The sequence below is a fragment of the Pipistrellus hanaki genome, assembly GCF_964339955.1.
Source record: "Pipistrellus hanaki genome assembly, chromosome: 5".
Lineage (NCBI taxonomy): Eukaryota > Metazoa > Chordata > Mammalia > Chiroptera > Vespertilionidae > Pipistrellus > Pipistrellus hanaki.
Window position 1 is genome coordinate 99667594 of NC_140507.1, and position 26601 is coordinate 99694194.

A 26601-nucleotide genomic window follows, 5' to 3' on the forward strand; every position below is an offset into this window, starting at 1 on the left:
AAAACTTTTGCACTCAGGCCTTGTTTCAGTGGGGCTTTGGTGCTCACTGAGTCCGCCTCCCGAATGTGTCACTTATGGATGTGAGGAGCTGAAATCTGGTCTTACACTGACCACTAGGAACACTGGCTTCTGGATCTCCAATGGGGTGCAGTTCAGCTACTGTCTGAGGCCACCCTGCAGGAGCTACAGCGAGAACCACAGTCCTCTCCTCCCTGCTTGGAGCATCGAGGGTTTGGAGATGTCTGCACCAGGTTGCAAGTTTGCTAGGTTGAACTGCAATAGAGAAGGCCATTCATATGCAAAAGCCACTGCTGGGGGCTTGGATGTGTTCATAGAGTGTGTTTACCTAAGCCTCCATCTTGGATCCCCTGTTTTTCTTTTTATATATTTGTATTGATTTCAGAGATGAAGGGAGAGAAAGATATTGAAACATCAGTGATGAGAAAGAATAATGGATTGCTGCTTCTTGTATGCTCCCTACTGGAGATTAAGCCTGCAACCCAGGCATGTGCTCTGACCAGGAATCATACCATGAGCCTCACCAGCCAGGCCATCCCATTTTTTAAAAATAAATCTTTAATGTTCAGATTATTACAATTGCTTCTCTTTTTTCCCCCCTGCATCCGGTTCCCACTGCACCCTCTGCCCTTACCTTCCTGCCACTGTCCTCATCCATGGGTGTACTATTTTTGTCCAGTCTCTTCCCGCATCCCCTCACCCTTTTCCCCCTGAGAATTGTCAGTCCATTCCCTTTCTATGCCCCTGATTCTATTATATTCACCAGTTTATTCTGTTCATCAGATTTTTTATTCAATTGATTTTTAGATTCACTTGTTCATAGATATGTATTTGTTGTTCATAATTTTTATCTTTACATTTTTCTTCGTCCTCCTCTTCTTAAAGAATACCTTTCAACATTTCATATAATACTGGTTTGGTGGTGAATAACTCCTTTAGCCTTTTCTTATCTGTGAAACTCTTTATCTGATCATCAATTCTTGGTTGTAGGTTCTTGCTATTCATCACTTTGAATATTTCTTGCCATTCTTGTCTGGCCTACATAGTTTCTGTTTAGAAATCAGCTGACAATTGTATGGGTACTCCCTTGTAGGTAACTAACTGTTTTTCTCTTGCTCCTTTTAATATTCTCTCTTTGTCTTTTGCTCTTGGCATTTTATTTATTTATTTTTTTTCTTTTCTTTTAAAAAGATTTTATTAAAGATCTTTATAGAACAACATCCAGACTCCAGATCCAGCTGCCAAGGAGACCCTGTTATGCTGTGGGTACTGGCTGGGGCATGGCTGGCGGCTCTGGCTTCCCACCCTTCTGTTCCGAGATGGGGGTGGTGGGCAGAATCTCGTCTTTGGGTTCCACAATGCTCACATGGTCAGGCAGGGGCTTCTTAGGACCTATCTTACCACTTGGGTCCCAAGGAAGCATGATCTTCACTTTGATGCCCAGCACACCTTGCCTGAGCAGCACATGATGCACCGCAGTGTCAACATAGTAGTTAACAGGGTCCCCACTGTGGATCATCAGACCATCAACAAACTTCATGGATTTAGCCCTCTGACCTCGGAGTTTCCCAGACACCACAGACAACCTCACAGCCTTTGGCGCCGCTCTCCATGATGAACCGAAGCACACCATAGCAGGCCCTCCGCACAGCAAGGCCCCCTAGGAGTTTGTAACACAGAGACTCCGCCTGGGCAATGGCACACAGACCTCTTGTGGCCACCTTTTCAGCATAAAGTTCTACACTGCCCTCAGGGAAGCCGAACCTCTTCTGAACCACAGCAGTCAATTCCCGGATGTGCCGGCCCTTCTCACCAAGAACATTCTGTGTCCTGGTGGCCAGAATAATAATTTCTGTCCTGTTTGGTGTAACTCGGACCTCAACCCCGGAGTAGCCATCTTCAGCCAGCTCCCGGGTGAGAAACTCGTTCAGTTTGGCTTTGAAGATGCCATCAGCAACAAACTTCCTCTTCTTGGAAATTTGCACTGCCATCTTGCCGCCGTGCATCGCCGCAGAGAAAAAAAGTGCTCTTGGCATTTTAATTATTCTGTATGTTGGTGTGGTTCTCTTTGAATTCCTCTTGGGGTTTGGGGTTCTGTGCACTTCCTGGACTTGTAAGTCTATTTCTTTCATCAGATGGGGGGAGTTTTCTGTCATTATTTCTCCAAATAGGTTTTCAGTATCTTGCTCTCTTCTTATGGCACCCCCATAATTCGGATGTTGGTACACTTGTAGTTGTCCCAGAGGCTCCTTACACTATCTTCATATTTTTGGATTCTTTTTTCTTCTTGCTTTTTCTGTTAGGTGTTTTTTGCTTCTTTGTATTTCAAATCTTTGACTTGATTCTTGAGATCCTCTAGTCCGCTGTTGAATCTCTGTATATTATTTTTTTATTTTAGTTGGGTGTATGCTTAATTTCCAGTTTGTTCTTTTTCATATTCTTGAGGATCTCACTAAATTTATCGGCCTTTTCTAGAAAATTCCTGAAAAACCTTATAATCGTGGTTTTGAACTCTATATCCTCAATTTTTCATTTGTGACCTGTTTTTTGTCTCTGAATTTTAGCTGCTTCCCTGTGTTGATAGAGTGGATTTGTATGCTAGGAGTCCTATAAGACCCAGTGGCTCAGCCTCCCCAGTTACCTGAGGTGGACACTCTTGGTGCACCCCTTTGTGGACTGTGTGCACAGTCTTGTTGTAGTTAAGCCTTGATTGTTGTTGGTATCACTGGGAGGAATTGACCACCAGGCCAATTGGCTATGAGAATAAGCTGTGTCTACACTGGGAGAACTTCTGTGCTGGAGACACCCTTATGAGACAAGACTTGCAAATGCCTCTGTGCTCAGCTTGGATGGAGCGGAGTCTCGGGGCAGAGCAGACAGCAATGTCTTCCCATCAGCCATATCCTAAGAGGCCCCTGGGTCTCAGTGTCCCTTGGTAATCACTGCAAGCACCTCTGAGAGAAAGCTTCCCTTGAGTTTCACCAGCTGCCAGATAGTCCAGTTTTTCCCCAAATGAGTCTGGGTCCACAGAGTCTCACCCAGAACTGGAGTTTAGACAAGTCGGGAGCTTTTGTCTCCCTCCTGATTGAGAAAGCGAGCCACGTACTCAGTTGACAATCCTCTCCATGTGCACGCCTCCGTACCTCTGCCTTCCACAGCTCCTGTGAGTCTAAAAGTGCTTTTTTCTCTTTCCTTCTAGTTGTAGACTGTCAACTCAGCCAGCCTTCCTTTGGTTCTGGATGTTGCCCATTTTGTCTTTTAGTTATAGTTTTGAAATTGTTGTGCGAGGCAGCAGTTTAGGTGTTTACCTCTGCCACCATCTTGGTTTCTCCTCAGGCCATCCCATTTTTAAAGCGTTGTTTTCTCATGGTTTCTCTACTCCTGTCCTGGGCATTGTTTCCACACCTCCTCTGTGGGACCCTCTTTTTCTGCCTGAACCCGGAATTCCCACATTTTCTCTGTGGTCTTCCTTTCACACTCTGCCTTGGTCACCTCTACTACAAATATCATTGTGTTACTGCCTCTCTGTCTACCACCAGACACTGGTGAGAGGTGTGCCTCTGTCACCTAATGGTTCTCCCCTTCCCTTTATTTCTGACATTTCTCGCACTAATTAAGCCTGGTCATTACCTCTGTCTAGATGACAGCAGTGTTTTTTCTCTTGTTTTCCTAACTCTCCTCTTTTCTTCTAACCCATCTACCACCATGATCTCTCCCAATACAAACTTTGTTCCATAATCCAACCTTCTTACCACAATGATCTCTTTCTAAAATAGTTATATGGTTTTATTATCATTGTTAGGATTTGGTGGGTGATGTGGGCTGTGAAAGAAGTCAAACTAAAAGAAGGGAAGCAGCGAGGAAGTTTATTTACAGGCTGGCAATAAAGAGCAACCTATTCTTTAAGTCCAGGCAGTTGCTAAGCAACAAGGAAGGCAAGGGAATTCTGTTAAAGTGGAACAGATATCTGGGGCTGCCTTGAAAAGTTACAGTTTGTTTACTTTCCAGGGAACAGTCTGGAAGATGTCCTAAGGACCTGTCTTATCAGTATTTTTTTCCCAAGACTATAAATCATTCTTAGAGCAAAAGAGTTTGAAAGGGAGAAAGGGAGCTTGGATTTGAAAGGGAGGGGGAAGGGCACTTTTTAAAAAATATATATTTTATTGATATTTTAAAGAGAGGAAGGGAGAGAGACAGAGAGCTAGAAATATCGATGGGAGAGAAACATCAACCAGCCGCCTCTTGCACACCCCCTACCGGGGATGTGCCCACAACCAATGTACATGCTCTTGACTGGAATCGAACGTGGGACCCTTCAGTCCGCAGACTGATGCTCTACCACTGAGCCAAACAGGTTTCGGCGGAAGGGCACTTTTTGCTAAAGAGAGATTCCTTGGTGTGAGTTAGCCCTGAGTTGTGGAAACAGCAGGGAGGAGAGGGGTGCAAGAATGCAGGCTTGAGAGTATCTTACCTTGCAGTTTGAACAGAGGGGTTGTCAGAATCAGAGGAGCCAACAATCTTGGGGTTTAATTGCCAGGAGCTTCTCATAAATTGTGGAAGGCCACAGCAAGGAAAAAGAAAGACCTTTTTTCTTATCCTTATAATCATAATCCTTAATATTTTCTATTTCCCCAGTGTTTTCAAGATAAAAGCCACAAATCCTAATTCCTTTGAGTGAAACACAAAGCCCTGATATTATGAGCTAATGCCTTTTTTCTAGCTAATTTCTAGCTGTGTCTCCATGACCCACTCATCACTATGGTTTCTTCAGAAGTATTGCTTTTGTAGTCAGTCTGAATCCATGTAGCACTTGGCACAAAATAAATGCTCTCAACAGGAATAAATAATATCAGCTTGTTTCAGCAATTTATATTTGAGATGATAAAGCCTAGACAATAAAAATGAATATGATGATGCAACCATGTTTTATTTTTTATTTAAATATTTTTTTATTGATTTCTGAAAGAAGAAGGGAGAGGGAGAGAGAGAAACATCAGTGTTAAAAGACAATCATTGATCAGCTGCCTCCTGCACGCCCCCTACTGGAGATCAAGCCTGAAACCTGGGTATGTGCCCTGACTGGGAATGAAACCATGACTTCCTGGTTCATAGGTCGATGCTCAACCCCTGAGCCACACTGGTCGGGCATGCAACCATGTTTTCAGAGTGGTCACAATGTACTTCTTTTATGCATGTGTGTATCTCAATTACTTATTCCAGCATGGCTTTGAGATATGTCTAGAGCTCAGCATTGTGATTCTAAGGGAGACATTCTTTCTTTAGGTTTCCGTGAGTCTGGGGGCTTTCCCAGCCTGCTCTGTTAGAAGAGGCTCAACTGTCCAGATGGTAAGAAAGGTAACCGTCTCCTTATTGCATTTCCCAGTAAGGATGATGGCAATACCAACACTCTTTTCCCTCTCTTCCCAGGATCTTATGTGAGGCCCTAGAACAGGGGTCCTCAAACTTTTTAAAGTGAGGGCCAGATCACGGTCCCTCAGAGAGCTGGAGGGCCGGACTATATGAACTACTAATTCCTACCCACACTGCACATATCTTATTTCGCAAAAAGGTAACAAATACAATATAAATAAAATGAAGAACATTTATAAATAAACAGATCACTTACCAGTATTTCAATGGGAACTGTGGGCCTGCTTTTGGCTAATGAGATGGTCAATGTCTGGTTCCATATTTGTCACTGCTAGTCATAACAAGTGATGCAAGTGGGCATCAGTCAATCTTGATCTGGTTGGAGATTTCAGATGTTTCATTCTTGAAAAAGTCTGTTCACAGACATAAGTGCTACCAAAGATGGTTACCATTTTGAGTGCATGGTTCCTGATATTTGGATATGTCTCAGAGGGGAGAGATGCATAGAAATTCAGAAGGCTACTTGACTTGAATGCGTCTTTCAGAGAGTCACAATTCTGCAGTTCAGCCAGTTCCATTTGGTAAATTGTAAGGACATTTTCAATCTCAATAGAAAATGGGTTACGAAAAAGCTGTATGTCCTGTTCATGGAGATGAAGCTCTTTGAATCTAAATTGAAACTCCTTTTGCAACAATTCCAGTGAATCCACACATGTTTTCTTTGGGAATGCAACCAATGGTTTGTCCGCTGACAGGTTTTGAATTGTTGGGAGATGGCTGAAGTTTTCCTCCTTTACTTGTTTGATGAGAAGGCCTAATTTTACTTCAAATGCTTTCACATGCGATGCCATATCACAGATGAGCTTCCCCTTTCCTTGAAGTTGCAGATTGAAACTGTTGAGTAGTTCTGTTATATCTGTCAGAAAGGCAAGGTGCCATTTCCATTCTGCATCATTGAGCTCTGGTACTTCTTTGTTTTTTGAAAGTAGAAAAGCTGTAATCTACGGAAGTAAGTCATAGAAACATTTCAAAACTCTCCCTCTACTCAGCCAATGGACTTCTGTGTGGTACAGAACATCCTCATGGGCAACATTTAGCTCAGACAGAAATTCCTGAAATTGTCTGTGGTTTAGTGCATGAACTCTAATGAAATTAATACAAGATACCACAATTTTCATAACAGAGTCCCACTTCAGTGATTTAAAACACAGCGCTTGTTGGTGGATGAGGCAGTGTATGGCAATTGGATGAGGATGGTTATGTTTGTCCATCTCTTGTTTAATGTGAGCAATTACTCCTCTCTTAGACCCCACCATGCTAGGAGCACCATCAGTTGTCACACTGGCTAGTTTAGCCCAGTCCAGCTCCAAACCATTCACAGTTTGGCAAACCTTTTCATATATATCCACTCCTGTGGTTGTACCTTTGATACTTTGCAGTGCAGCAAGCTCTTCTGTGACTTCAAAATACTCATTTTTCCCACGCATAAAAATGAGAAGTTGGGCAGAATCACGAACATCATTGCTTTCGTCGAGTGCCAAGGAAAAATAGCAAAGTTTTTTTGCAGAGTTTTGCAAATGGTGCTGCAAATTGTCTCCCATTTCTTCAATCCTTCGTGTCATTGTAGCTCCTGAAAGACTCACTGTACTAAATAAATCGGCCTTCTCTGGACACATCTCTTTGGCAACAGAAAGAAGGCATTCTTTAACAAATTCTCCCTCCACAAGTGGTCTGCCATTGCGCGCTATTAGCTTGGCAACTTGAAAACTTGCCCGCAGTGATGAAATATTTAGCTGCTTCTGCTTCACAAAAGTATTTTGCTGAGTTGTCAGTGTGTTTCAGTTTTAATATTTTATCTTTTCTCACTTCTCCGACCAAACAATCATATTTATTTTTATGTCGAGTTTGATAGTGGCATCGCAAATTGTATTCTTTGAACACAGCAACTATATTCTGGCATATCAGACACACAGCTTTTTCTTTGTACTGCGTGAAAAAGTAATCATAAGTCCACAGTTCTTTGAATATCCTACACTCGGAGTCAATTTTTCTTTTTCTTGACATCATTGTTTCCTAGGGATTCCAAGTTGCTATTAGTAAAATACTAATATGTGTGTGTGTGTATATATATATATATATATATATACACACACACACACACAGTGTATGAACTCCCATTAGTAGGTCTCTGCCCCCGAGGTGGACACTTACCTCTTGCAGGCTTTTCTAAGCAGACCAGCTCAGTCCCTTTTGGGGTTCGGTTATATCTCCCTATATAATGGCCAAATTGATATGTTCGGAATCAGCATGTGAACACTGAAAAGGAAATGCAAAATGCATATAAAATTTTTAATGTAAACCCCTTTAAAAGGCTTTAATCGTCTTTTTACACTGGAGTTGACTTTCTGGTTTGGAATGGGCCTGGCTATATTAGTAGGAAGATGCTATCAGGGTTGCCTCATGGAAAAAAAAAAGGCTGTTGGCTGGGGCGGCATGCTGTCAGTCTCAATTCTTCCACAAAGAGACTTGGTCCAAGTCCCCCCCCCCCCCACCTGGCAGAATTTTGATTTCTCATATCAGCACCGAACACCTTCCCCCCAAAACTGGCAGAATTTTCCATATGGGCAATTCAGCACCGAAGCCCTGACCTCCCAACCACCCCCCACCGCCCACCCCCCAACTGGCAGAATTTTGATTTCAGCACCGAATGCCCCACCCCCCCCCCAAAGGGGAATTTTCATATGAGTCACCAACCCCCCACCCCCCAATCAGGCAGAAACCCCCCATCTGGCAAAAATTTCTTTCTATGGCACTTTTGACCGACCTTTGGTGAAGGCAGTGGAGGGAGAGGAGGAGAACCTCACTGACAGGCAGGCACAGCACACAGACACCACGTTGCCTGGGGGTGAAGCGGGCGCCTTTTTACATCATTGCTGCGCAGCACAGCACAGACGTGCCTGTGCGGCGGCACGTCGCACGCTCTGAGCCCCAGCAGGCACTGTGCTCTTAAAGAGGCAGAGGGGTCAGAGCGGCCGTGCAGTGACAGTGTATATGCAGGTCCTGGCGGCCGAACTGTAACACCTTGGCTGCGCTCACTGCCCAAAAAACCTGGCGGGCCGGATCAGACTCCTCTGCGGGCCGCATGTGGCCCGCAGGCCGTAGTTTGAAGACCCCTGCCCTAGAACATTCAGCCCCACTCCAAAACCCTGAATGTCTAACATTTTTGCCCACCAAACAGAATTTTACAAAAACAATAACTCTCTCACACATTTTTAAAGTTATTATTCACCTTTTATCATGTTTAAATCGTTGCAAATGATCTAATTCAGTTGCTTAATAACTTCTAAATGTATCCAAAGGAAGTTATATATGATAGTGATTTGCTGCCCAGTCAAACAATATATAATATGTACAAATTCTTGTACACATAAAAGTTTAACAATTGGACCTATTATTTCTTTATCTCCTTAAACTTGTATTTTCATTCCACTTTCGCCATAGAATTTCCTCATAATATCATTAGATTAAATGCTTGTAAGTTTTTTTAACTATATTTTAAAAAATATTTTATTGATTTTTTACAGAGAGAAAGGGAGAGGGATAGGGAGTTAGAAACATCGATGAGAGAGACACATCGATCAGCTGCACCTCCTTCTGGGGATGTGCCTGCAACCAATGTACATGCCCTTGACCGGAATCGAACCTGGAACCCTTCAGTCCACAGAATGCTGCTCTATCCACTGAGTCAAACCAATTAGGGCATTTACCATATTTTTTTACATTAAAAACAAGTGGACATTGAAATGAAACATTTTTATTTCCACTAGCCATGACTCCTATGTATTAAAATTTTTAAATACTGACTTATACAAGTATTATAAATTCATAATTGAAAGATAGAAATAAATATTTTTAGGAATAACTACTTATGGAAAATGTATTTCTTTCTTAATGAGATTTAGGGGGTTTAAAGAAATTAAATTGGATGAATGTTACTGGTAGCTAAAATAAAACACCATCCACAGAAACACACAGACAGAGGCTTCACATAAATAGATGAAGAGAGTTTTGTTACAGCAATGCCATTTGGTTATTTTAACTTCTAAGGACATGTGTTAAGAATTACAAAGTGCTGAAACCGGTTTGGCTCAGTGGTAGAGCGTCGGTCTGCGGACTGAAAGGTCCCAGGTTCGATTCTGTTCAGAGGCATGTACGTTTTTTGCGGGCACATCCCCGGTAGGGGGTGTGCAAGAAGCAGCTGGTTGATGTTTCTCTCTTATCGACGTTTCTAGCTCTCTATCTCTCTCCCTTTCTCTCTGTAAAAAATCAATAAAATAAATAAAAAAGAATTACAAAGTGCTCGGCCAGCGTGGCTCAGTGGTGAGCCAGGAGTCATGGTTGGATTCCCAGTCAGACACACGCCTGGGCTGTGGGCTTAATCTCCAGTACAGGAGGCAGCTGATCCATGATTCTCTCATCATTGATGTTTCTTCTCTCTCTCTCTCCCCCTTCCTCTTTGAAATCAATAACGAATATATTTTTTTAAAGAGTTGCAAAGTGCACTATTATAAAATAATTAAGTGGTATGCTAAGTAGTGTTTGTAGTGCTTCAGTGTCTATCCACCCGCTGGCATATTCCTTCTTTCTTTGTTTGGAGGAAGAATTAGAAACCATCTGAGTTGCCATAGGATCCGTCCCCATTATTAGAGCCGTTGGGGGAAATGTACCAGAAAGCTTTCCCAAGACTTATCCCGTTACACAGAGCAACCCTCCCCCTCCACCAGGGGGCCTTTCTAACGCAGGCTCCGAAAGGACCGGGAAAGTAAAACACTGTGGACGTCAATAACTCCTCCGTGGATAAAGATCCCTGAGGGGGAATGTGGTGGGCCGTTAGCCACGTGCAAGCAGAGCAGGAACATCGACCAGGTACAGCAGTCACCAGGTGGAGAGCCCGGTGCCTAGCTACAGGCAAAACTGAGAAAACAGGACCTCACCCCATGGCGATCTTCCCTCCCCTGTCACAGTTAGACCGTCCCTGGCCTTTCACAGCGCTGTCACGGGGTTCGGACCCTGCCCTGGCCTTTCCTCCCTGGCATGTTGCTAGTCCTGTGGGTGAGACCCCTTAGGGTGGAACAAACAAGGGGGTGGAGCGTAGTCCTTAATCATCAAGCCCCAGGACATGAGGTTCTGACCCACATCAGATCCATCCAGGCCTCAGTTTTGTCTCAGCTCCAGGCCCAGGAAAGCAGCAAAGCCAGGAGAGGGATGGCTGACCTCAGGACTAGTGACCTTGCCCTGGGGCAGAGACCCACCTGAAAGGCACCCTGGGAGCTGCTGAGTGGACGTTCTGCCTGAGGCTTCCAGGTCAATCCTCTCTCCATGGGGACCTGGAGCAGCTCTCTGTGAGCAAGCCTGCCCCCTCCTAACAAACAACTTTTCCAATAAAATGTGTTAAACTTATACAAATATTTCCATGCACTTTTTCTTTTTTCTTTTTTTGTCAAAATGTGGAGCTGCAGATTCAGACGGTTGGACTGGGGATCACGCCCACCATGTAACCCTGTCTAGTCAGTTCAGTGAGATTTTTCATAAGAGAAATCCTGGCTTCATCGTTCAGTTCAAACAAACCTGGTAGCTCATGTGATCTGTGCCATCGCGCTCCTGCCTGCACTCTGGCTCCATCGTGTTCTGCAGCAGGGAGGCCCAGCAAGCCAGCTCAGGGTCTGTCTTTTGTTTTGGTTTTTGTTAACCCTCACCCTCGGACATTTCCCATTGATTTTTGGCGAGAGTGGAAGAGAGAGGGAAAGACAGAGAGAAACATCAATGTGAGAGAGACACATCGACTGGTTGCCTCCTGCACCAGCCCTGACCAAGACCCAGGCCGGGTAGGAGACTGGAACTGAGGTACATGCCCTTGACTGGAATCGAACCCAGGACCCTTCAGTCTGCAGACCGGCGCTCCATCCACTGAGCATGCTGGCCAGGGTCGCATGGCTCTGATGCTGCATTAGAACATGGTTCCTCCCTGACCCCTGCTCGCCGTGGCTCCCAGGGCACGGTTCTCTATTCTAAGTCCAAATAAGGAGTTTTCTTGCACTTTTCTTTAACAGAAAGAATTTTCTGTAGTAACACAACTCCCAGAATACCCTGCACCGAGGGGTTCCTACAGGGGTGTGTCCAACAGTGCCAAATTGCTGAGCATTGCACAATCCGGAGGCTGTGGCCGGTTTCCTGCTTCCTGAAACGGAGGCCGTTTCTGAGAAGCAGCGTTGCCAGGAGGCCAGGCCAAAGGGTGACGGTTCGGAGTGCTCTCCATCTCCTGCGAGGAAAAGGTGAGTACCGGCTTCGCACGTCCAACCAAGCTCGGCAGATGTGGGTGCAGAGAAAAAAGGCATGACATGTGTGATACGCAAACTACTGTCAGGCGGCTCCCCCCAGACTTTGAGGTGATACCGGCCTGGGATGTGGGGTCGGGGATGTGCGAACAGGGTACCGGGCCGGGGATGGGTGGCAGGGAGCGGCTGGGAGGTGTCCGGGAAGGGCTGAGGTGTGGGCACTGGTGTGGGAGACGGGCGTCTCTGGCCAGGGCCGGGGGGGTGGGGGGTGTCTTGAGTTTCGCTGGTCCTGGGTCACAGGGCTTAATTGGTAACACAATCTGCTGGTTTTCTTGACTATAGACGTGCAGCATATTTGTAGATAACTGTTTTACCAAACGCTCACCAGGCTGAGCTGCTTCGTATTTCATTACAAATTGTCACAAAATCAGAGGTGCAGACGCTGGCCACACTGTGAAATGAGGCAGAGAGCAGGCGTGTTGTCCAGGGGACCCTGCTCCTTCCTGCCAGTCAGACGGCTCTCTGGACCTCAAGGAGCACCGAGGTCAAGGCCATAACCATCATGCTGTGTGCCAATGGCCGCCAACACGCTCATGGTGGTCATTTCCTCTCGGGAATCCGTTCTAGGGAGGAGATGGTTGTGGAGATGGAGCACACACAGTCTCGTCACGAAGGTGTGTGAGGAGAGAGAACTGCAGGGCCCTGACAAAGAGGAAAAGCTAAGCGGGGCGGGAGTGAGACAGCTTCGACACAGACGGTGCTCACAGGCCCAGCTACCACCTTTTTAAAATATATTGTTATTATTGATTTCAGAGTAGAAGGGAGAGAGAAAAACAACAATGATGAGAGAAAATCATTGATTGGCTACCTCCCGCACGCCCCACACTAGGAATCAAACTGGAAACCGGAATCAAACCTCAGACCCTTCAATCTGCAGGCCAGTTCTCTATCCACTGAGCAAAACTGGCCAGAACTTCAGCCAGGATTCTTACAGCTACTCATGTAAAATGGGGAAAGTGTAACAGATCTTCTGAAGTGGATGGCATGTTCCAGTGGCAGGCTATTTCTCTCCCTCTGCTTCTCTCTCTCTCATTTCTCTCTCTCTCTTTCTCATTACTATCTCTCTCGTTACTCTCTCTGTCTTTCTCTCTTATTTCTATCTCTCTCTCCCCCTCTCTCTCCTCCATCACCGATGTCTATGTCGGTATGTGAACCTGAACCCATGTCTTTGTCTATATACTGTGATTGGCTGATTATATAACTACTAGAGGCCTGGTGTATAAAATTTGTTTACTGGGGGGTGGGGTGGGAGTGTCCCTCAGCCCAGCCTGCACCCTCTCCAATATGGGACCCCTTGAGGGATATCCAACTGCCGGTTTAGGCCTGATCCTTCTCACAATCCGGGACTGCTGGCTCCCAACCTGCTCCCAACCACTCCCCTGCCAGCCTGATCAATCCCCTGCCGCCCAGTTGCCCCCAACAGTCCTCCCCTATCCTTCCTCACTCTCTTTGGGACACATTTTTTAAATCTATTTCCACTCAGGAAAGTGGCCTCTGCTCACCTTATCCAAACCAAAGGCCACTTGGTGGACTTCACCTCTTTCTCCAGTCTTCATGCTGGATGGGTCTGTCTCACCACACACCCTGGCTTCCCCTGCATCTGGCTGCTGACCACTCAGATCCTCTTCCTGTCTGTTGAACACAACACCTGTTCCAGGTGCCCTATCCCATGTGGTGGGAGCCCAGGGGCGTGTGCTTTCTGCTGCCCTGTCAGAACCACCTGCTCCTTGGCTGTGGGACCTGACAGGGCCCTGACCCCTGGGCTCAGTATTCTCACCCCAACATGAGTCTCAGGAGGTAACTCTCCCATGTGGCTTCTACAAAAATCAAATGAGCTTTTGCATGGAGGGCCTCATGCCAGGACTTGATCATGACAAATGCTGCTGTTTTTAAGTCCTGTGGCATCCATGCAGATCACACGAGGCTGACACAGTCCTCGGTCTGTCCCACTGAATTTCACGAGGGTAAAGAGAGCATCATAGACTGTGCGTTGGAAGGGACTGTAGAGACCTTCCTGTTTGGCTGGGAATGAATTGGGAATGAATAGGTCACGGGCAGGAGTTCACGGAAGGCAGGACTGAAAGGTTGAATTCATTGTGGTACTGATTTGGTTAGCAAACATGCCATAGATGGCCACGTGTAGCTTTTATCATTGTTACTTGGAAACATCACCATTTTGAGATAATAGATTAGTGAATTTTTTTCCTAGGGTGAGTTCCAAAAAGATTCATGTATTTTTACTGAAATAGAGTTCAATTTACTGGTCAGGCAAATATGCATCACTGTTTCAATGTGTTTTTGTTTTGTTTTGTTTATTGTCAATTTTAACATTTCACGGCTTCTCCGGCTGCGCAGGCTCAGGACCTGAGCTCTTTGTCCTCCTTGGAGAATGTGTCTTTTCTCACAATGCTGCTTTGGGTGGGAGGTCCCCCCAGACAGCCTCACGCAGCAGGGGGCGTGGGAGATCAGGGCGCCATGCGGGGCTGGGCGTGGGCACGGGCGGCCCGGAGGCCGCGTGGCCCTTCTGTCCTGAGGACCAGCGCCTGTTCGCTGTGCTGGCCCAGGCGCCTCCGCCGTGCTAGGCGAGGCCTCCATTCAGCTCAGGGCCCCGCCAGCTGCTCCCAGCGGCACGGAAAGAGCTGGAGACCAAACACGTGTGCTGGGGGCACAGCGGGCAGGGAGGGGGGAGACAACGTGGGGGACGACGGAGAAAAGCCAGCTCGGCGAGGACAGCCCCGACTCACACAAACCTCCTCAGAGGAGGGAGAGGAGGGGCCGGTGTGGACAAGTCTCAAGGGGACCCCACGGCCTGCACACTCAGTCCCGCCCTGCCTCAGCACCCGGCTGTGAGCTGGCCATGGGCGCACCCTGCCCGGCCTCATCCTCCTGGGGCCCCACGTCCAGCTCGAGGAGGGCAGCTGCCTTCGGGGAGAGGCCACCGGTCACTGAGATGTGGCAACTGGAGACGCTACCGAGCACGAGCTGGTCACATCTCCGCTGAGCGTGCGCGTGGGCTGGACGGGACCCGCGTGGAAGGGGGCCCGAGGGCCGGAGGAGCTGGCAGTGGGGATGGCCGGGCCGGCCAGACAGCGGCAACCGGAGGCGGCGGGCACGGCACATGGGTGCTCGGAGAAACCGTGTGGCCAACCTGCTTGGCTACAGGCAGGTGTGTTTCGTTCACTCACAGGGGAGCCTCCGTGTGCGAGAAAGGGCGGCGAGTGATGAAAACGAGGAGCTGGTAGGAAGGGTACCGTGAGCAGCGCTGACCGGGAACCACTCAGAAGACAGCGGAAAGGCAGGGCCTGGGGGCGGTGGCCGCGCCCGGATGGTCAGAGCCCCGGCTTCCTGGCGGCCGGGTCCCCCTGCAGCAGGGGCGCCCTTGTCCCCGCAGCTTCATCCTGGAAAGAAGCTGTTGCTTGGACACTTACGTGCGAGAAAGCAGAGACTTCATAACAGTTTTGTGCAAGCTGCACACAGGGCAGGGCAGAGCAGGTTTACAGGAGTGAGTGCGCAGAATGGCGTTTACTCTTTTCTTCTGTATTTTTGCTGAGGAAGGGAGAGCGGGAGAGAAACATCAATGGTGAGACAGTCATGGATCAGCTGTCTCCTGCACAATCCATACGCCCTGACTGGGAATCCAACTGTGACCTCCAAGTTCATAGGTGGACGCTCGGCCACTGAGTGTTATTAGTTATTGTTGTTGTATTCTTTTTTTAATTTTAAATAAATCTTTATTGTTCAGATTATTACAAATGTTCCTCACTTTTTTCCCCTCTATATTGCTCCCCTCCACCAGGTTTCCACCCCACCCTCTGCCGTTTCCCCAACCCCCATTGTCCTCATCCATAGTGCACAGTCTATGTTCAGTCTCTTCCCACACCCCCACTCCCCTTTTCCCCGAGAATCGTCAATCCACTCCCCTTCCATACCTCTGATTCTATTATATTCAACAGTTAATATTGTTCATCAGATTTTTTAATTCCCTTGGTTTTTAGATTCACTTGTTGATAATTACGTATTTGTTGTTCATAATTTTTCTTTATTTTCTTCCTCTTCCTAAAGAACCCCCTTCAGCAATTCATATAATTCTGGTTTGGCAGTGATGAACTCCTTTAGCTTTTTTTTTTATTTGTGAAGCTCTTTATGTGGCCTTCAATTCTGAGTGATAGCTTTGCTGGGTAGAGTATTTTTGGTTATAGGTTCTTGCTATTCCTCACCTTGAATATTTCTTGCCATTCCCATCTGGCCTGCATGGTTTCTGTTGAGAAATCAGCTGATAATTGTATAGGTGCTCTTTTATAGGTAACTACCTGCTTTTCTCTTGCTGCTTTTAATATTCTCTCTTTGTCTTTTGCTCTTGAAATTTTAATTATGATGTGTCTTGGTGTGGTCCTGTTGGGGTTCTGTGCGCTTCCTGGACTTGTAAGTCTATTTCTTTCACCAGGTGGGGGAAGTTTTCTGTCACTATTTCTTCCAATATGTTTTCAGAATCTTGCTCTCTCTCTTCTTCTGGGATCCCCATAATTCTGATGTTAGTTCTCTTGAAGTTGTCCCAGAGGTTTCTTACATTATTTTCAACTTTCTGGATTCTCTTGTCTTCTTGCTTCTGAGGAGGAGTGTCTTCTAGCTTTTTATGTTCCAAATCTTTGACTTGATTCTTGCAATCTTCCATTCTGTTTTTAGGACTCTGTATAATATTTTTTATTTCAGAATGTATTCTTTATTTCTAGTTGATCCCTTTTTATTTCTAGTTGATCCCTTTTTATATCCTCATAGGTCTCATTTATTTTATCAGCCTTTTCTAGGAAATTCTTGAAAAACCTTATAAGCGTGGTTTTGAACTCTATATCGAGTCGCTTTTTGTCCTCCATTTCTTTTGTTTGTGATCTGTTTCCTTGTCTCAGCATTTTCAAAGCTTCCCTGAGTTGGTAGGGTGGCTTTGTGTGCTAAGGTCTCCTATTATATATGGTTCAGTGGGTCAGCTTCCCAGTTACCTGAGGTGGACACTCTTGGTGCACCCCTTTGTGGAGTGTGTGTACAGCCTTATTGTAGTTAAGCCTTAATTGTTGTTGGTATCACTGGGAGGAACTGACCTCCAGGCCAATTGGTTGTGAGGATCAGCTGTGTCTATGCCGGGAGACAACCTTATTCGACTAGACTTGGAAAATTGCAAAAGCCTCTGTGTTCAGCTTGGATGGGTCAGAGTTTCAGGGTGGAGCCTAAAGCCTTGGCTTCCTGTCAGCCCCACCCTATGAGGTTCCTGAGTCTCAGTGTTCCTCAGTGTCCTTTGGTACTCGCTGCTTTGGTACTCACTGCAAGGACCTCTGAGAGAAAGGTGCCCTTGAGTTTCGCCCACTACCAGACAGGCTAATCTCTCCTCCAATGAGCCAGGAACTGGGGTTCAGTGCAGTTAGGAGTGGGGTTGGAAGTGGGGTTCAGTGCAGTCTGGAGCTTTTGTCTCCTTCCCACTAGGGCAATCCAGCGGCACAGTCAACAGTCCATCCTCTGCGTGCAATGTGCGCACCTCCGGGACTCTGCCTTTGGCCGCTCCCCTGAGTTTCCGCCTTACAGCCCAGATTCCCTCTGTATGAGCCTGGGTCCCCAGGGTCTGGCCTAGAACTGGGGTTCAATGCAGTCGAAACTGGGGCTCAGCACAGTCCGAAGCTTTTATCTCCTTCCCGCTAGGGAACGCCAGCCAGGCACTCAGCCGCCCCTCCTCTCTGGCTCCATCCTCTCCACACGCGCGCAATGTGTCTCTGTACCTTAGGCTTTTACGGCTCCTCTTATTTTTCTTCTGGTTTTCTCTTTCCTTCTAGTTGTAGAATTTCCAGTCAGTCAACTTTCCTGTAGTTCTGGATAATGTCCATTTTGTATTTTAGTTGTATTTTTTTGAAATTGTTGTGTGAGGCTGCAGTTAGGCATTTACCTATGCCGCCATCTTGGTTTCCGAGTGGTTGTTGTATTCTTTTCCATGGGAGCCACTGTAACCCTACTTTGCCCTCCCCTGTGCATGTCACTCATGGACTAGACTGTAAGGTGCCACCACCAAACAACCTACGTGGTGTAGAGGGACAGGGAGGCAGTATGGCGGGGCGGTGTGGGCTGCCTCTGGGGAACCAGCTGTGTAGCTGTGCTCTCAAGAAGGGGCAAGAGCAGGGAGTGAAGGGGGGAGGCCCGTCTTTCCAGCCATGTGTCCTTGGTGGAAACCACACCAGGCATTGGTTATTGATTTGGCGCAGATATCTTCTCTGGGCCAGGGACCCACCTCCGTGCACCCCCTGTGGGCTCTGGGCTGAGTGCTCCTTGGCAAGCGCCCACCACAACAGCCAGCTGCTCTGGGCTGTGGTGCCAACGGTGAACTGTGGAAGCGCCCAGCACATCCTTAGGGCAATGCTGTGTGTGTCGCTGTGGGTGAAAGGAGCCTTTGGTACGTCCGAGGGAGGAGACACTGCTGTCGCGGGAGGGGACACTGCCAATAAAAGCCTGGAAGGTGGCTCAGGTCTCAGGCTCAGGCCATTTCCCACAGAGACACCTGGTCTCTCCCAGGCCCAACACAAAGCAGGGGCTTTTCTCAAGAAAGAGGTGTTTGTCCCAGAGGCCCGATGGCTCTGCTCGGCTCTGGCTGCACTGGGCCGTCTTCCCAGAGCTCAGAGCTGTGACGACTGTGCACACTGAGCCCTGGGCCACAGGTTCTCCCTGACCACTGTGCACACTGTGCCCTGGGCCACATGGTCTCCCTGACCACTGTGCACACTGTGCCCCGGGCCACATGGTCTCCCTGACCACTGTGCACACTGTGCCCCAAACCACATGGTCTCCCTGACCACTGTGCACACTGTGCTCCAGGCCACATTGACCCCCTGACCACTGTGCACACTGTGCTCCGGGCCACATGGTCCCCCTGACCACTGTGCACACTGTGCCCCGGGCCACATGGTCCCCCTGACCACTGTGCACACTGTGTCCTGGGCCACATGGTCCCCCGGACCACTGTGCACACTGTGCCCCGGGCCACAGGGTCCCTCTGACCACTGTGCACACTGTGCCCTGGGCCATTGAGTCTCCCTGACCACTGTGCACACTGTGCCCCAGGCCACAGGGTCCCTCTGACCACTGTGCACACTGTGCCCCAGGCCACAAGGTCCCTCTGACCACTGTGCACACTGTGCCCCGGGCCACATGGTCTCCCTGACCACTGTGCACACTGTGCCCCGGACCACATGGTCTCCCTGACCACTGTGCACACTGTGCTCCAGGCCACATTGACCCCCTGACCACTGTGCACACTGTGCTCCGGGCCACATGGTCCCCCTGACCACTGTGCACACTGTGCCCCGGGCCACATGGTCCCCCTGACCACTGTGCACACTGTGTCCTGGGCCACATGGTCCCCCGGACCACTGTGCACACTGTGCCCCGGGCCACAGGGTCCCTCTGACCACTGTGCACACTGTGCCCTGGGCCATTGAGTCTCCCTGACCACTGTGCACACTGTGCCCCAGGCCACAGGGTCCCTCTGACCACTGTGCACACTGTGCCCCGGGCCACAGGGTCCCTCTGACCACTGTTCACACTGTGCCCCGGGCCACAGGGTCCCTCTGACCACTGTGCACACTGTGCCCCAGGCCACAAGGTCCCTCTGACCACTGTGCACACTGTGCCCCGGGCCACATGGTCTCCCTGACCACTGTGCACACTGTGCCCCGGACCACATGGTCTCCCTGACCACTGTGCACACTGTGCTCCAGGCCACATTGACCCCCTGACCACTGTGCACACTGTGCTCCGGGCCACATGGTCCCCCTGACCACTGTGCACACTGTGCCCCGGGCCACATGGTCCCCCTGACCACTGTGCACACTGTGTCCTGGGCCACATGGTCCCCCGGACCACTGTGCACACTGTGCCCCGGGCCACAGGGTCCCTCTGACCACTGTGCACACTGTGCCCTGGGCCATTGAGTCTCCCTGACCACTGTGCACACTGTGCCCCAGGCCACAGGGTCCCTCTGACCACTGTGCACACTGTGCCCCAGGCCACAAGGTCCCTCTGACCACTGTGCACACTGTGCCCCGGGCCACATGGTCTCCCTGACCACTGTGCACACTGTGCCCCGGACCACATGGTCTCCCTGACCACTGTGCACACTGTGCTCCAGGCCACATTGACCCCCTGACCACTGTGCACACTGTGCTCCGGGCCACATGGTCCCCCTGACCACTGTGCACACTGTGCCCCGGGCCACATGGTCCCCCTGACCACTGTGCACACTGTGTCCTGGGCCACATGGTCCCCCGGACCACTGTGCACACTGTGCCCCGGGCCACAGGGTCCCTCTGACCACTGTGCACACTGTGCCCTGGGCCATTGAGTCTCCCTGACCACTGTGCACACTGTGCCCCAGGCCACAGGGTCCCTCTGACCACTGTGCACACTGTGCCCCGGGCCACAGGGTCCCTCTGACCACTGTTCACACTGTGCCCCGGGCCACAGGGTCCCTCTGACCACTGTGCACACTGTGCCCCAGGCCACAAGGTCCCTCTGACCACTGTGCACACTGTGCCCCGGGCCACATGGTCTCCCTGACCACTGTGCACACTGTGCCCCGGACCACATGGTCTCCCTGACCACTGTGCACACTGTGCTCCAGGCCACATTGACCCCCTGACCACTGTGCACACTGTGCTCCGGGCCACATGGTCCCCCTGACCACTGTGCACACTGTGCCCCGGGCCACATGGTCCCCCTGACCACTGTGCACACTGTGTCCTGGGCCACATGGTCCCCCGGACCACTGTGCACACTGTGCCCCGGGCCACAGGGTCCCTCTGACCACTGTGCACACTGTGCCCCGGGCCACATGGTCCCCCTGACCACTGTGCACACTGTGTCCTGGGCCACATGGTCCCCCTGACCACTGTGCACACTGTGCCCCGGGCCACAGGGTCCCTCTGACCACTGTGCACACTGTGCCCCGGGCCACAGGGTCCCTCTGACCACTGTGCACACTGTGCCCTGGGCCATTGAGTCTCCCTGACCACTGTGCACACTGTGCCCTGGGCCATTGAGTCTCCCTGACCACTGTGCACACTGTGCCCCGGGCCACAGGGTCCCTCTGACCACTGTGCACACTGTGCCCCGGGCCACAGGGTCCCTCTGACCACTGTGCACACTGTGCCCCGGGCCACATGGTCCCCCTGACCACTGTGCACACAGTGCCCTGGGCCACAGGGTCCCTCTGACCACTGTGCACACTGTGCCCCGGGCCACAGGGTCCCTCTGACCACTGTGCACACTGTGCCCTGGGCCATTGAGTCTCCCTGACCACTGTGCACACTGTGCCCTGGGCCATTGAGTCTCCCTGACCACTGTGCACACTGTGCCCCGGGCCACAGGGTCCCTCTGACCACTGTGCACACTGTGCCCCGGGCCACAGGGTCCCTCTGACCACTGTGCACACTGTGCCCCGGGCCACAGGGTCCCTCTGACCACTGTGCACACTGTGCCCTGGGCCACATGGTCTCCCTGACCACTGTGCACACTGTGCTCCAGGCCACATAGTCTCCCTGACCACTGTGCACACTGTGCCCTGGGCCACGGGGTCTCCCTGACCACTGTGCACACTGTGCTCCAGGCCACATGGTCTCCCTGACCACTGTGCACACTGTGCTCCAGGCCACATGGTTTCTCTGACCACTGTGCACACTGTTTCCTGGGCTACGGGGTCTCCCTGACCACTGTGCACACGGCGCCCCGGGCCACGGGGTCTCCATGGCAAGAGCAGCTTATTATCTAAACAATTTTTATATACTATTAAAATGACCATGTGGCTTCATGGCTGAATGTCAACCTATGGGCCAGGAGGTCAGGGTTCAATTCCCAGTCAGTGCACAGGCCGGATTATGAGCTCAATCCCCAGTGTGGTGAGTGCAGGAGGCAGCAGATCCATGGTTCTTTTTCATCATTGATGTTTCTCTCTCTCCCTCTCCCTCTCCTTTCCTCTCTTGAAATCAATAAAAGTATTTAAAACAAAACAAAAAGCTGAAGAAAAGCCTAAGACCTAATTAAGACTGAGTATGTGAAAAGATTGCCTATTATTTTTAAGTCATGCTCCCCAAAGTCATCGACACCTTTAATAAGCAGTAAAAATGCCATCAGGTAGGGTGCCAGAAGAAGAGAGAGAGCAAGATACTGAAAACCTACTTGAAGAAATAATGTCCGAAAACTTCCCCCACCTGGTATAGAAATAGACTTACAAGTCCAAGAAGCACAGAGAACACCGAACAAGAGGAATCCAAAAAGGACCACACCAAGACACAGCATAATTAAAATGCCAAAAGCAAAAAATAAGAGAAAATATTAAAAGGAGCAAGAGAAAAACAGTTACCTATAAGGAAGTACCACAGGATTGTCAGCTGATTCTTAACAGAAACTATGCAGAATGGGAGTGGCCGGGCTCTCAACCAGGAGTTCTGGAAGACAGTGGTTGGATGCAAGCTCCTCCTCCCCTCCTCTCTGAAATCTGAAAAATGGTGATTTATGAGACAGTAGATACATCAAAATGGTGGTTATTTGAAAAGGCCAATGAGTTGGCTTTTAATCTAAGGGATGACAGGAGAGAGAAGAATGTGGAAAATGGGATAAAGGCCATCACAGATGAGATCTTAGAAGGATGTGAGACTAATGAACAAGCCCACCTTATGTATCTGCTTCTAAAAAAAAAAAAACACAAGTTAAAACATTTACCAGCTTTAACTGTTTTTGGGGTTTTGTTTTTGGGTTTTTGAAATTGGATGCTGGCTCGTCTGCCTGCTGCTTCGTTGGGTATGTCCACGGTGTCTGTAGAAAATGAGCTACCAGAACTGTCGTCCCTAAATGCCACGTTGTCCCGTGGAGATGCGAGTAAAGGAAGAGGTCTGTGACCAGCCTCTGTCCTTGACGAGCGAGGACGCCAGGGCCCGGCCTGCGTGTGGCGTCCCCCCTCTTCACAGGAGCCACAGTGCAGGGCCATCTCCTGGTCATCTCCGAGGAGCAGACAGCAGACGGAAGGGACATTGAGGAAGATGAGACCAGCCAGCTCTCCCTGCACACAGGGACTCTCCTGGGCACCGGCCTCCTGCTCCTTGCAGCCGGGAGTCACCAGGGAGCACAAGGGGACTCTTCCCGCGCAGAGGTGAGCAGAGCTGTGCAAGGGGATTAGCCTAGCGGGCTGGCTCAGAGCCGGCTCCCTTCTGGCAGGAGGTTATGCTAATGAGGCGGGAAGGCTAGGAACACTGGGAATATTCCAAACCCCCTCCCGCTTTGTCTCGCGCAGTGGAAACCAGCTTTCTCTCTCAGAAGGAGAGCAGAAAAGGAACAAGCACGAACGCAGCCGCCTCTCGGATATGCTTCTGTGAAAAGTTCACTTAAATTTAGGTTTACATTTTGACTACGTTACATTTCAAAGTTGGCAGCAAAACCAAAGCCCAGCCCTTCGAAAACACCCTATGGGTCGCCACGAGACAGCCCGTCTTTGTGGAGAAGGATGCGCACAGGACAGGACAGGGCCTTCTGAGCCGTTCTGGTGACAGCACAGGTTTCCGCCATTTCACCCCAAAATTGCTTATTTGCAACTTTCACTTTTTCCTGCACAATGACCTTCTGCTCAATATGGAAAGCCCTGTGCCTTCATCAGAACATCTGCCTCCTGTTAACGCCTCACAGGAGGCGAGAGTGAGGCCTGATCCGTTTCTTAGAGCCGCGCATGTATTTAGTTCACGGGGTGCTATTCTCCCACACTCTGAACTGCAGCCCCGCGTCCACACGGGGCGGGGCTCACTGTCTGGTGTGTGACTCGCATGTTAGGATCCACACCGTGGCTCCTTGCACTGAAATCCCCGTCAGATCTCCCCTCCATCCCCACAGTCGGGCTGCAGCGTGTCCGGCGTGACCTGCCCTGGTGGCCAGCATGTCTGGCTGAGTCGCTCTGGGTCCAGGGGTTTGGCTGTTCGGGGTGTGCGTGTCCTGTCTCTGGGATTTGGGGGGCCTGTCTCTTCCTGACATAATGCACATCCATGACCGAGCACCTGCAGGCCCCAAGCTCGCACAGAGCGGGCGCTGCGACTGTGGGCCAGGGCCCTGCACACAGCCAGCCCCTGGCTCCTCAGGCCTGGCCTCCCCACACGTCCCCCCATGCTGTGCCAGTGCGGGTGCCGGTGCCGGTGTCACTGGGGCGAGGCTCCCTGCGGCCTTGTCCAGATAAAGATAGTTTCCTGAACGTGCGTTTATTTGCCCATGGGCTTGCAGGCCTAGGGGAAGTGCCTGGTCGTTGGCGGATTAGGGTTTTGTCACTTCAAAGGCATCTTTGATCTAGAAATATGTGCTGTACCAAATTCATTATGTCTGTCCCTGAAGAGCTCTGAAATTTATGTGTCTTCCCCTCAATTACCCCCCTTTCACACCCAGTGAGGATGGGGGAGCGGTGGTGGGGGCCCGGGAGAGCGGGCGCTGCCTGCGGTCACTTCTGAGGCCGCAGAGGGAACAACAGGTGCCTTTGTTCCTCGGCCTCTCCTCCCGCCGGTGGAGACAAAGGGCTCTGCGGCTGGCCCGGCAGGACAGCGTGCAGGGCTGCAGCCCGGGAAGGCAGGCTCTGCCACTGGTGAGAACACGGTGCCACACTCGCTCTTGTCCCGGTCCGTCCACGGTGACAGGAAGTTGGGGAGCGGGGCCTGTCAGTGGACCTGCTTCCCGAGAAGCAGCCGCAGACGGCGCCAGGCTCTGCTCACTCATCGAGGCTCACACTTGGGTCCTTCAAAAGTCACACGGAACCAGGCCGGTGTGGCTCAGGGGCTGAGCATCGACCTTGAACCAGGAGATCAGGTTCCGTTCCCGGTCAGGGCACAGGCCCGGGTTGCAGGCTCCATCCCCAGTGTGGGGTGTGCAGAAGGCAGCCGATCCACGATTTCCTCTCATCATGGATGTCTCCCTCTCTCTTCCTCTCCCTCTCTCTCTGAAGTCAATAAAAAGACATATTTTTTAAAGTCACACAGAGCAGAGGATACGGATGGGAGTAACCCTGCAGGGTGAGCTTTCCCAGCGGGAGGGCCTCCGGGCGGAGGCTGTACTTTTCCTGCAGCTGCTGTCTGAGCAGTTGTTGCACGAATTTCGGGACAAAGCTGGAGAAGCCTGCATCCAACTACTGTCTTCCAGAACTTCCCAGCGAGAGCCCGGCCACTCCCATTCTGCACCAAGAAGAGAGGCTAAAAATGTGGCTCAGCCCCGGCCAGTGTGGCTCACTGGATAGAGCGCTGGCCTGCGGACTGAAGGGTCCCAGGTTTGATTCCAAACAAGGGCATGTACCTTGGTTGAGGTACATCCCCAGTGGGAGGTGTGCAGGAGGCAGCTGGTCGATGTTTCTCTCTCATTGATGTTTCTAACTCTCTATCCCTCTCCCTTTCCCTTCCTCTCTTAAAAAAAAAAAAAAAAAAAAAATCAATAAAATATATTTTAAAATATGGCTTGACCCTCTCTTCTTCATCTAAATGTTTTTATTTTATTAGCCTCCCAGCAGGCTATGTCATAATTTAGCGACACCCAGCTGCTTTTGATAATTAGCAAGTTCATTACAGCAAATCATAGTTTCATTATAAAAAGAATGCAATTTTTTCTTTAATAGTCACCCAAGGAGTGAGGATATTTTTCCCATTGATTTCTTTAGAGAGAGTGAGCAGGGGAGAAACATTGATGTGAGAGAGACATTGATTGGTTGCCTCCTGCACGTGCCCCAACTGTGGGTGGGAACAAACCCAAAACCCAGGCATGTGCCCTTGACTGGGAATCAAACCTGAGACCCTTGGTAGAACACCGCAGTTCAGTGTTCTACCCACTGAGCAACGTTGCCAGGGCTGAAAAGCATGTAATTTTAAAATATAACCTTAGGTTTCTAGAAGAAGAAAAAAAAAAGTGTTTTTTGAAAAGTTCATTTTCTGAATTTCCACGAACATGTGGAGCACAGTGCTGTTCATTTTAAAAGACTGGGTGAGAGGCTGGGCTCTGCCCGGGGCCTCTGGACCCCTCTCCTCACAGTGCGGTGAGAGCGGCCTGGAAGCCATGCCAGAGGCACTTCCCCTCGGGACAGGATTCCAGGCTGAGTGCAAGGTAGACACTGCTTTGTTCTGTCCCACAGCCTGGGACACAGGCACACGCCTCGCCCCCCGCCCCCGGCCCGGGGCCAGCAGACATGGGCACTTGAATCCTGAGCCTCGGTTCTTGCTGTCGGGGCTGCAGGCCTGGGAGGCCTTCCCTCCTCCCTCTGGGACTAGAGAGCACATCCTGGACTCCTCACCTTGCCTCCCAGCATTCGCCCAGGCCCACCCATCCTGGTCCCTCAAGGAGAGTGGAGAGCGTGGGGAGAGGGGTGTGTGGATGGGGCAGGGTCCTGGTCTGGCCAGGCCGGGCCAGCTGCTCTCCTCTTGCCCGCCTCCCTCCGTCTCCAGGAGCCCCCTCACCCCCTCGGGTCGCCTTTCAGGGTCGCGGTTGTCACGACTCTTGACTTGGACTCAACCAGGAAACTGACTGAAACTTCCTCGTGAAAACGGGACGCCCCTTCGAGGAGGAAATGCACAGGTTTGGAGGAAGGATGTCCTGGGGAAGGGTCTCTGCGTTGGCCATACGTGAACGCACCCCATCACCGGCAGGCGGCAGCGCCCTCCGCCCGGACAGGGAAGTGGGCCTGGTCGCCAAGAGGCTGCCCTGAAAGACGGTCTCAGCACCAGGGCCGCTCCCAGGTCAAACCAGGAGCTGGCACACAGGCGGCAGCACACGCTCTCCCTCTGATGGT

The 26601-nt window shown here is 50.3% G+C and overlaps 2 protein-coding genes across 9 annotated transcripts in view; one reads left to right on the plus strand and one right to left on the minus strand.

Annotated features, from left to right (window-relative positions):
- Positions 1 to 1172: 1172 nt before the first annotated feature.
- Positions 1173 to 2037, minus strand: LOC311622295 (small ribosomal subunit protein uS3-like). The gene is given in 2 exon segments (XM_084883268.1): positions 1173 to 1597; positions 1599 to 2037. Coding segments are annotated over 2 exon segments (750 nt in total). The 5' UTR covers positions 2025 to 2037; the 3' UTR covers positions 1173 to 1273.
- A 9573-nt stretch (positions 2038 to 11610) lies between these two features.
- ALPK1 (alpha kinase 1) overlaps positions 11611 to 26601 on the plus strand; it is a 59234-nt gene continuing 44243 nt past the window's right edge. For 5 of the 8 annotated variants that reach the window (XM_084883322.1, XM_084883325.1, XM_084883330.1 and 2 more), the window contains exon 1: positions 11611 to 11720. Coding sequence is in view for 1 of the 8 variants with exons in the window: in XM_084883326.1 (XP_084739452.1) it covers positions 26380 to 26387 (8 nt within the window). In the remaining 7 variants the exon portion in view is untranslated. Of the gene's footprint in view, positions 11721 to 26289; positions 26388 to 26601 lie in introns of all 8 variants that reach the window. The other 3 variants (XM_084883326.1, XM_084883324.1, XM_084883328.1) reach the window with 2 other exon arrangements.